The 12263-nt window shown below is 36.0% G+C and overlaps 1 protein-coding gene across 5 annotated transcripts in view; it reads right to left on the bottom strand.

Annotated features, from left to right (window-relative positions):
- DMD (dystrophin) overlaps window positions 1–12263 on the bottom strand; it is a 4487195-nt gene that overhangs the window by 835056 nt on the left and 3639876 nt on the right. For all 5 annotated transcript variants that reach the window (XM_053707599.1, XM_053707595.1, XM_053707596.1 and 2 more), the window contains one exon: window positions 11203–11323. In XM_053707599.1, coding sequence (XP_053563574.1) covers window positions 11203–11323 — 121 coding nt within the window. The remainder of the gene's footprint in view (window positions 1–11202; window positions 11324–12263) is intronic.

Here is a 12263-nt window from a genome sequence, read left to right as displayed (position 1 = left end):
CTGTGCTCTAAAGTACACTAACACCCATAAACTACCTATGTACCCCTAAACCGAGGTCCCCCCACATCGCCACCACTCGATTACATTTTTTTAACCCCTAATCTGCCGACCGCCACCTACGTTATACTTATGTACCCCTAATCTGCTGCCCCTAACACCGCCGACCCCTATATTATATTTATTAACCCCTAATCTGCCCCCCACAACGTCGCCGCCAGCTACCTACAATAATTAACCCCTAATCTGCCGACCGCAAAGCGCTGCTACTTACGTTATCCTTATGTACCCCTAATCTGCTGCCCCTAACACCGCCGACCCCTATATTATATTTATTAACCCCTAACCTGCCCCCCTCAATGTTGCCGCCACCTACCTACACTTATTAACCCCTAATCATCCGAGCGGACCGCACCGCTATTATAATAAAGTTATTAACCCCTAATCCACCTCACTAACCCTATAATAAATAGTATTAACCCCTAATCTGCTCTCCCTAACATCGCCGACACCTAACTTCAAACATTAACCCCTAATCTGCCGACTGGAGCTCACCGCTATTCTAATAAATGTATTAACCCCTAAAGCTAAGTCTAACCCTAACACTAACACCCCCCTAAGTTAAATATAATTTAAATCTAACGAAATTAATTAACTCTTATTAAATAAATTATTCCTATTTAAAGCTAAATACTTACCTGTAAAATAAATCCTAATATAGCTACAATATAAATTATATTTATATTATAGCTATTTTAGGATTTATATTTATTTTACAGGTAACTTTGTATTTATTTTAACCAGGTACAATAGCTATTAAATAGTTAAGAACTATTTAATAGCTAAAATAGTTAAAATAATTACAAAATTACCTGTAAAATAAATCCTAACCTAAGTTACAATTAAACCTAACACTACACTATCAATAAATTAATTAAATAAAATACCTACAATTACCTACAATTAAATCTAACACTACACTATCAATAAATTAATTAAATACAATTCCTACAAATAAATACAATTAAATAAACTAACTAAAGTAGAAAAAATAAAAAAGAACTAAGTTACAAAAATAAAAAAATATTTACAAATATCAGAAAAATATTACAACAATTTTAAACTAATTACACCTACTCTAAGCCCCCTTATAAAATAACAAAGACCCTCAAAATAAAAAAAATGCCCTACCCTATTCTAAATTACTAAAGTTCAAAGCTCTTTTACCTTACCAGCCCTGAACAGGGCCCTTTGCGGGGCATGCCCCAAAGAATTCAGCTCTTTTGCCTGTAAAAAAAAACACATACAATACCCCCCCCAACATTACAACCCACCACCCACATACCCCTAATCTAACCGAAACCCCCCTTAAATAAACCTAACACTAAGCCCCTGAAGATCTTCCTACCTTATCTTCACCATGCCAGGTTCACCGATCGATCCAGAAGAGCTCCTCCGATGTCTTGATCCAAGCCCAAGTGGGGGGCTGAAGATGTCCATGATCCGGATGAAGTCTTCATCCAAGCGGGAGCTGAAGAGGTCCATGATCCGGCTGAAGTCTTCTATCAATGGCATCTTCAATCTTCTTTCTTCTGGATCCATGTTCATCCCGCCGACGCGGAACATCCCTCTTCACCGACGACTTCCCGACGAATGACGGTTCCTTTAAGGGACGTCATCCAAGATGGCGTCCCTCGAATTCCGATTGGCTGATAGGATTCTATCAGCCAATCGGAATTATGGTAGGAAAATTCTGATTGGCTGATGGAATCAGCCAATCAGAATCAAGTTCAATCCGATTGGCTGATCCGATCAGCCAATCAGATTGAGCTCGCATTCTATTGGCTGATCGGAACAGATTGAATCAGTCAATCGGATTGAACTTGATTCTGATTGGCTGATTCCATCAGCCAATCAGAATTTTCCTACCTTAATTTCGATTGGCTGATAGAATCCTTGGATGACGTCCCTTAAAGGAACCGTCATTCGTCGGGAAGTCGTCGGTGAAGATGGATGTTCCGCGTCAGCGGGATGAACATGGATCCGGAAGAAAGAAGATTGAAGATGCCGTTGATAGAAGACTTCAGCCGGATCATGGACCTCTTCAGCTCCCGCTTGGATGAAGACTTCAGCCGGATCATGGACCTCTTCAGCTCCCGCTTGGATGAAGACTTCAGCCGGATCATGGACATCTTCAGCCCCCCACTTGGGCTTGGATCAAGACATCGGAGGAGCTCTTCTGGATCGATCGGTGAACCTGGCATGGTGAAGATAAGGTAGGAAGATCTTCAGGGGCTTAGTGTTAGGTTTATTTAAGGGGGGTTTGGGTTAGATTAGGGGTATGTGGGTGGTGGGTTGTAATGTTGGGGGGGTATTGTATGTGTTTTTTTTACAGGCAAAAGAGCTGAATTCTTTGGGGCATGCCCCGCAAAGGGCCCTGTTCAGGGCTGGTAAGGTAAAAGAGCTTTGAACTTTAGTAATTTAGAATAGGGTAGGGCATTTTTTTTATTTTGAGGGTCTTTGTTATTTTATTAGGGGGCTTAGAGTAGGTGTAATTAGTTTAAAATTGTTGTAATATTTTTCTGATGTTTGTAAATATTTTTTTATTTTTTTGTAACTTAGTTCTTTTTTATTTTTTGTACTTTAGTTAGTTTATTTCATTGTATTTATTTGTAGGTATTGTATTTAATTAATTTATTGATAGTGTAGTGTTAGGTTTAATTGTAGATAATTGTAGGTAGTTTATTTAATTAATTTATTGATAGCGTAGTGTTAGGTTTAATTGTAACTTAGGTTAGGATTTATTTTACAGGTAATTTTTTAATTATTTTAACTATTTTAGCTATTAAATAGTTCTTAACTATTTAATAGCTATTGCACCTGGTTAAAATAAATACAAAGTTACCTGTAAAATAAATATAAATCCTAAAATAGCTATAATATAAATATAATTGATATTGTAGCTATATTAGGAATTATTTTACAGGTAAGTATTTAGCTTTAAATAGGAATAATTTATTTAATAAGAGTTAATTAATTTCGTTAGATTTAAATTATATTTAACTTAGGGGGGTGTTAGTGTTAGGGTTAGACTTAGCTTTAGGGGTTAATACATTTATTAGAATAGCGGTGAGCTCCAGTCGGCAGATTAGGGGTTAATGTTTGAAGTTAGGGGTCGGCGATGTTAGGGAGGGCAGATTAGGGGTTAATACTATTTATTATAGGGTTAGTGAGGCGGATTAGGGGTTAATAACTTTATTATAATAGCTGTGCGGTCTGCTCGGCAGATTAGGGGTTAATATGTGTAGGCAGGTAGAGGCAACGTTGTGGGGGGCAGATTTGGGGTTAATAAATATAATATAGGGGTCGGCGGTGTTAGGGGCAGCAGATTAGGGGTACATAGGGATAATGTAAGTAGCGGCGGTTTACGGAGCGGCAGATTAGGGGTTAATAATAATATGCAAGGGTCAGTGATAGCGGGGGCGGCAGAATAGGGGTTAATAAGTGTAAGGTTAGGGGTGTTTAGACTCGGGGTACATGTTAGAGTGTTAGGTGCAGACGTAGGAAGTGTTTCCCCATAGCAAACAATGGGGCTGCGTTAGGAGCTGAACGCGGCTTTTTTGCAGGTGTTAGGTTTTTTTTCAGCTCAAACAGCCCCATTGTTTTCTATGGGGGAATCGTGCACGAGCACGTTTTTGAAGCTGGCCGCGTCCGTAAGCACCGCTGGTATGGAGAGTTGAAGTTGCGTTAAATATGCTCTATGCTCCTTTTTTGGAGCCTAACGCAGCCCTTCTGTGAACTCTCAATACCAGCGGTATTTAAAAGGTGCGGCCAGAAAAAAGCCAGCGTTAGCTATGCACCCCTTTGGCCGCAGAACTCTAAATCTAGGCGTAAGAAAGTTATTGGAATATAATTATAAGCAGCAGTGTCATTTATATATATTATATAAAAATATATTTTGAATTTTGGGTTGCACTTCTGATATAACATATCTGGTGTTAGAAATAAATGAATGCTTGGAAAAGAACATCATTTTTTTTACTTATTATCCAAATGAATAATGAGGTCAGAAATGTTGCACATGTCTATTGTTTACCATGTCAGTCACAGTATTTATTCTTTTTTCAGTCAAATAAAGAACAGTATTAAACACTTCTCTTAGCCACATACAAAGCAGTTTTAACAAATCGTCAGATATAGAACAGTATAGAACAGTATAAACAATCTGTCAGCCACATATAGAGCAGAGATTGATAAATCCATCTGTTTTCCAGAAATGTGAGAAATATATGACCTCTTCAATTACACGCGCACATCCAAAGAACTGCGCCCCAAAGTCAATTAGATAAAACATGAAAAAGGAATTACCTCCTCTTTCAAATGAGTGTTGAATGTGCTAGGCAGAGGAAAAATATATTTAATGTGATCTCATTTGCCTCTTCCTGGTCGAGAAAAGTGTATACAAAATAGATGATGCAAAAGACCAATCAATGCACTTTTGGGTTCATAGGGAAGATCCCTCTAGACACTTGACACTTGCGGAGTATTGGGATTGAGTTCTCTCAAAATTTAAAAATGCCAATCAAACAAAAAGCATGCTACCATGTTCTCCTAAAAAATTGTCTCACCTTTAACCCAAAATATGCAGCTCCAGGTCAAAATATATTTAGAGCAAAAGGTCTTATGGTAAGAAATAATTTTATGGCTTCTGGTCGTTTGTTTTTATCCGATCAACATCAACCAGTCAATCAAATTTTAAATATTTAGGGTTTTGAAGTACATTAAGTGCATGATAAGTTGTGAAACCTTCTTAGTCAAGTTTATAAACTAGAAATTAAACAATTTATACATATGAATATAAATAAATAATAAAAATAACTCATAGGACTCTGAGCAGACCTGCACATTACTTTCTATTACGTTTTGCTTTTCTTAATCTATATTATGTTGCAATACTTGTTTATGCTAATTTTTGTAGCCTGAGACTTCATACAGGTGAAGCAGATTGGTGCACTGTAAATTAATATTTATGGCATTCAATTCAAAGTTTCTCAACATATGCATAAAGCATTTAAAGACAGTAGCATATTGCAGTTAAACACCCGCTAAGCACTGTTTAATGTTGTATGTTCTTTTTACAGTAATCATCAGAATAAACATTTCATTATATATTGTTGGTAGAAGTTCAGAACTGTGGAAAAAAAGGTTTAGAAGAAATTCCAATTTAGAATTTGAACAAAACATCTGTATCAAAATATCTGTAATATAATGAAATGTTATCCACATTTATTCTTTAGCTCTGTTAATTGTTTTCCTAATTTTCTGCTAGATTACGAGTCTTGCGTTAGCCTTAAAAAGCAGCGTTGAGAGGTCCCAACGCTGCTTTTTAACGCAAGCAGTTATTACGAGTCTGGCAGATACAGGTGTACCGCTCACTTTTCTTCTGCGACTCGAGCATATCGCAAATCCACTTATGTAAATTGCGTATCCTATCTTTTTAATGGGATTTTCCTAACGCCAGTATTACGAGTCTTGGAATAAGTGAGCGGTAGACCCTCTCCTGTCAAGACTCCTACCGCATTTAAAAGTCAGTAGTTAAGAGTTTTATGGGCTAACGCTGTAACATAAAACTCTTAACTAAAGTGCTAAAAAGTACACTAACACCCATAAACTACCTATTAACCCCTAACCCGAGGTCCCCCCCACATCGCAAACACTTAAATAAAGTTTTTAACCCCTAATCTGCCGATCAGACATCGCCACCACTTTAATAAATATATTAACCCCTAAACCGCTGCACTCCCGCCTCGCAAACACTAGTTAAATTTTATTAACCCCTAATCTGCCGTCCCTAATATCGCCGACACCTACCTACATTTATTAACCCCTAATCTGCCGACCCCAACGTCGCCGCTACTATATTAAATTTATTAACCCCTAAACCTAAGTCTAAACCTAAGTCTAACACCTAACTTAAATATAATTTAAATAAAACAAAATTAAATTACTACAATTAAATAAATTATTCCTATTTAAAAGTAAATACTTACCTGTAAAATAAACCAAAATATAGCTACAATATAACTAATAGTTACATTTGTATCTATCTTAGGGTTTATATTTATTTTACAGGCAATTTTGTATTTATTTTAACTAGGTACAATAGTTATTAAATAGTTATCAACTATTTAATAACTTCCTAGTTAAAATAAATACAAATATACCTGTAAAATAAATCCTAACCTAAATTACAATTACACCTAACACTACACTTTCATTAAATAAATTCCCTAAACTAACTACAATTAAATTAAATAAACTAAAGTAAAAAAAAAAACACTAAATTACAGAAAATAAAAAATAATTACAAGAATTTTAAACTAATTACACCTAATCTTATACTCCTAATAAAATAAAAAAAAATAAAAAAATAATAATATTCCCTACCCTATACTAAATTACAAATAGCCCTTAAAAGGGCTTTTTGCGGGGCATTGCCCCGAAGTAATCAGCTCTTTTACCTGTAAAAAAAAATACAATACCCCCCAACATTAAAACCCACCACCCACACACCCAACCCTACTCTAAAACCCACCCAATCCCCCCTTAATAAAACCTAACACTACCCCCTTGAAGATGACCCTACCTTGAGCCGTCTTCACCCAGCTCGGCACAAGTGGTCCTCCAGAGGGGCAGAAGTCTTCATCCGATCTGGGCAGAAGAGGACCTCCAGACAAGCAGAAGTCTTCATCCAGGCGGCATCTTCTGTCTTCATCCATCCATAGCGGAGCGGGTCCATCTTGAAGCCAGCCAACACAGAGCATCCTCTTCTTCCGACGACTCCCAACGAATGAAGGTTCCTTTAAATTACATCATCCAAGATGGCGTCCCTTGAATTCCGATTGGCTTATAGGATTCTATCAGCCAATCGGAATTAAGGTAGAAAAAATCATATTGGCTGTTCCAATCAGCCAATAGGATTGAAGTTCAATCCTATTGGCTGATCCAATCAGCCAATAGGATTGAGCTCACATTCTATCGGCTGTTCCAATCAGCCAATAGAATGCGAGCTCAATTTTATTGGCTGATTGGATCAGCCAATAGGATTTTTTCTACCTTAATTCCGATTGGCTGATAGAATCTTATAAGCCAATCGGAATTCAAGGGACGCCATCTTGGATGACGTCATTTAAAGGAACCTTCATTCGTTGGGAGTCGTTGGAAGAAGAGGATGCTCCGCGTCAGCTGGCTTCAAGATGGACCCGCTCTGCTCCGGATGGATGAAGATAGAAGATACCGCCTGGATGAAGACTTCTGCCCATCTGGAGGTCCTCTTCTGCCCGGATCGGATGAAGACTTCTGCCCCTCTGGAGGACAACTTGTGCCTGGCTAGGTGAAGACGGCTCAAGGTAGGGTGATCTTCAAGGGGGTAGTGTTAGGTTTTATTAAGGGGGGATTGGGTGGATTTTAGAGTAGGGTTGGGCGTGTGGGTGGTGGGTTTTAATGTTGAGGGGGGTATTGTATTTTTTTTTACAGGTAAAAGAGCTGATTACTTTGGGGCAATGCCCCGCAAAAGGCCCTTTTAAGGGCTATTTGTAATTTAGTATAGGGTAGGGAATTTTATTATTTTGGGGGGCTTTTTATTTTATTAGGGGGATTAGATTAGGTATAATTAGTTTAAAATTCTTCTAATTTTTTTTTATTTTCTGTAATTTAGTGTATGTTTGTTTTTTGTACTTTAGTTTATTTAATGTAATTGTTTTTAATTGTAGTTAGTTTAGGTAATTAATTTAATGATAGTGTAGTGTTAGGTGTAATTGTAATTTAGGTTAGGATTTATTTTACAGGTATATTTGTATTTATTTTAACTATGAAGTTATTAAATAGTTAATAACTATTTAATAACTATTGTACCTAGTTAAAATAAATACAAAGTTGCCTGTAAAATAAATATAAACCCTAAGCTAGATACAATGTAACTATTAGTTATATTGTAGCTATCTTATGGTTTATTTTACAGGTAAGTTTTAAATATGATTAATTTATTTAATTGTAGTTATTTTCTTTAGATTTATTTAAATTATATTTAAATTAGGGGGTGTTAGGGTTAGACTTAGGTTTAGGGGTTAATAAATTTAATATAGTAGCGGCGATGATGGGGGCGGCAGATTAGGGGTTAATAATTGTAGGTAGGTTGCGGCGACATTGGGGGTGGCAGATTAGGGGTTAATAAATATAATGTAGGGTTCGGTGATGTTGGGTGCATCAGATTAGGGGTTCATAAGTATAATGTAGGTGGCAGCGGTTTTTGGAGCGGCAGATTAGGGGTTAATAATATAATGCAGGTGGCGATGATGTCGGGGGCGGCAGATTAGGGGTTAATAAGTGTAAGATTAGGGGTGTTTAGACTCGGGGTTCATGTTAGGGTGTTAGGTGTAGACATAACTTTTGTTTCTCGATAGGAATCAATGGGGCTGCATTAGAAGCTGAACGCTGCTTTTTTGCAGGTGTTTTTTTTCAGCCCTCCGGGTTTAAAAAAACCTGTAATACCAACGTTGTCTTAAGGGAGAGTTGAAAAAAATGCTTGTTAGCAACGCACCCCTGTTACCGCAAAACTCGTAATCTCTGTGATTGTTATGCAAGTTCAAAATTAAATTATCTATCTATCCAGCTATCCATCTAATCATCTGTTTCTTTCTGTATTGTGTCCTAAGCCTTATAAACGGATGTTTGCATTTATTCTGTACTACAGAATTGATTATATTATTTTTAACAAATCATATTAAAATTGCAGATACACTTAATGTACAAAAACATGTAAAAGCATAATAACAACCTTGTATGCACTGAATGTCATTTCATACTTTGCAAATCTTTAATGAATAATGTATCAAACATTTAAAATAAATGTACCATAGTCCTCTAATCATTACCATTGAATAAGAACTTTTTGTGCCTGCGTACTGCCTTTAAAAGTTCAAAGTATAATGAAATTGTGGCATATTTAACCTATGAACTCTCACATTGTTAAGCTTCCAATGCATACATATTCTTTCTTCAAGATCCAAAGGCTTTTTTTATGAACCTGAGGTATTTGTCTAGTGCAAGGTCACTATCCATGTTTAAATTGTTTCTGTTAAAATATATACTGTGATTATGTCCTTTACTGTTATCATTTGTACATTTTTGGACTATAGGCAATTATCAAAGTCCCTTATTGAATCATGTATGCATTTTCAGCTTCTTTAGACAGAAGATTAACATATTATTTTCTTATGGATTCACTAAATGCCAAGGTACCTTGAACTCCTATCCCATATGATTTACATGCTTTCTGATTTTTTGTTGTCCCCACTTTATTGGACTGCTCACATTTATTTAGTAGGCATTTAATATCACTTTAATCACACGTTTTATTTCTAGCAATTATAAATGTTTATCAATTTCTTTTCCTGCTTTACATGCATTTGGTACATTTTTAAGGAGTTTTAGTATTTACACGGAGAAACACAAGTGACTGTTTTGGTGGTATTCAGGTTTATAAGATCATACTCTAGTATGGGACTTAAGTTTTACTACTGTATTGTAAGCATTGGCTTTATGATATAGTCAAATAAAGTCAACCTTGGTATAATATATATTACTGGGCCATTCTAGATGTATGGTATATAAAGATCATTACTGGTATGGTATATAAAGATATATTACTGGGTCATTCTAGATGTATGGTATATAAAGATCATTAGCTGCTAGTTATAGCTCATGGTTGTTTGTTTGAAGAAGAGAAATTATTTGCTTCTTTTTTTTACATTTTTCTTTTTCCCAGTATATTGATATCCAAGTCTGCCTATACAGCCTGTTCTGCATGTGACAAAGAGCTAAATAATCTGCACAGAGGAGCCACTTTATAGATACATTGACCATTCATGTCAATAATACTGATCTGTGTAGTAAAACACTATCTCACTGATGCATTTTAGCTTACTTCTGCATTTTCAAGATTATCTGCACTTTTCAGGAGATAATTATGTGAGATGTGAAATCATGTTTCTGCCACTAAAGTTAATATACACCTTAGTAAATAGAAAGAATTATAACTAAGCTTAGAATGTTTATATCTTTGCTGTGGAAAATGGTACAGCTAAGATTAGTTATGATAAAAGTGTCACCCTTTTCAGAGGGTTTTAAAGTGCATACAGTAACCACACTGTTACATGTCTTTTTGTGTTCTTACTCATGGTCATAAGTCCCTGACTGGTCCTCTAAAATCTAAAATGGCCTCATTGCCTCTAGCATTTTAACTGCCCAAAAAAGTTGCTTGATACATTAGTAAGGTGACCTTACAGCTAATGCATACTCAAATAATTAAAGGGACATTCAAGTCAAAATAAACTTTTATCATTAAGATAGAAAATGCAGTTTTAAGACACTTTCCAATTTTCTTTAATTATCAAATTTTGTACAGTCTTTATGTATTCCCACTTTCTGGTCATGTACACAAGCTCACAAGGTATACGTATACTAGTCTGTAATTGGCTGATGTCTGTCACATGATACAGGGGGCCGGAAAATGGGAGAGAAAAAAATACATTTTTCAAAAAACAAAATCGACTGCTAATTTGAAATTCAGAGTAGATGTTATTGCATGTTATTTTAATTATACACTTGTTAATTATGTAATTCTACTGCATTAAGTGGCCCTTTAACATGAGCATATATTTTGGAAACTTTTAGAGGCCGTGAGACCTTTATAATTTTTTGTAAGAATAATTAGGGACCAGGAAACATAGGGTCTTTTATTCTTCTTCTAACTGCACAGATCTCTTAATGTAGAACTAGGATAATAAACTTACTTTAGTTTTTAATTGTATTTTATATTGTGCCTGTCATTAGGACAGTTATGTGCATCAGTCCTATAAAACATCTATAACAAATTTATGATTGAACGCAGCTTCATCAAATTTGAACTAAAACTATATAATTTATAGAACCTTATAAAAAGGATTTGGTTGCACTGCAAACAAAAGACTCATGTACGTGTACAGTTCTGCTTTGTTCAAGATTATGTATAGTTCTGTTTTGTTTTATTGATGAGATTTAGTGGTTCAAAATGCAATAACGATAGTTCTGAAAATTCATGAAATTCTAAGTCACTATGATCCTTCTGTCAATATGTGATTACAGCTCTGTATTCAAATAAATTACCTTGTGGCTCCTGGTACAGCTTCTCCAGACCCTCAAAAGGCTGATTGGCTAAGAATATTTTCACAGTATCAAGTGCACTCATAATAACAGGTTCTTTTGCTTTTAGCTCCCTCTTGAAAGCCTAAAAAATAAAGCATTTATGCAATGAGAAAAGAACATGAATCCTATGTTATTTCCAATGTGTTATAGGACAGCTTCAAATTAAAAATACTGCACGCACGTAAGATAAAATAATGTACGATTCTTTGCTTATTCTGTGAGAAATGCAAGCACAGAAAATATTTTTAATTTACAATGCTATATTTCAGGAGAAAAAGTAACACAACTGATCCATATAGACCAATTAAATATATTTGGTGTGGGGGGGGAGGCTCATTGTCAGGGGTGAGGACATAGGAAGCTGTAATGTACATCCTACATTTAGTTTATGAAGGTTGTGTAATATATAGGGGCCAATTTATTATGCTGCGAATGTAGCAGTTTCCGTGCAAGCCTTCAGGCTCTGGGGAAACATAAGTTAAGAAGCAGCGGTCAAAAGACCGCTGCTCATTAACTCGTCTGCCACCTCTGAGGTGATTGACACCCCCTGCTTGCGGCTGATTGGCTGGGAATGTGCAGGAGGTGACATTGCACAAGCATTTCACCAGAAATGCTTGTGCGATGATAAATGCCGACAGCGTATGCTGTCAGTATTTATCGATGTGCGGAGGACATGATCCGTGATCCGGTGTAAAATCGGCCCCATAGTCTTATTCTTTTAGGACACACTGAATGTTGGGACAGGTATGGGACATACTGGGGGAGGGAAATAAGGGGGCAGAGTAAAGGCCCCCCACAAATTTGTTTGTCCATTGCCCCACAAATGCTAAGGGTGGCCCTGCTTGGAACATTAGAAATTTGGTAATTGCTGATGATGATACTTAAAATATTGAATTTACCAAAGTGTTTTAATAATTTAATTAAAAAATAAACTCTTCCCATTTTTTATCATTAGCTATCCAAATAAGGAACAAAATATAGATCTAGTTTACATTATGTTGTAAACTGTGTAAGCTAATTGG

The sequence above is a fragment of the Bombina bombina genome, chromosome 3, assembly GCF_027579735.1.
Source record: "Bombina bombina isolate aBomBom1 chromosome 3, aBomBom1.pri, whole genome shotgun sequence".
NCBI classification, from domain to species: domain Eukaryota; kingdom Metazoa; phylum Chordata; class Amphibia; order Anura; family Bombinatoridae; genus Bombina; species Bombina bombina.
This window is presented reverse-complemented; position numbering and strand designations above follow the sequence as displayed.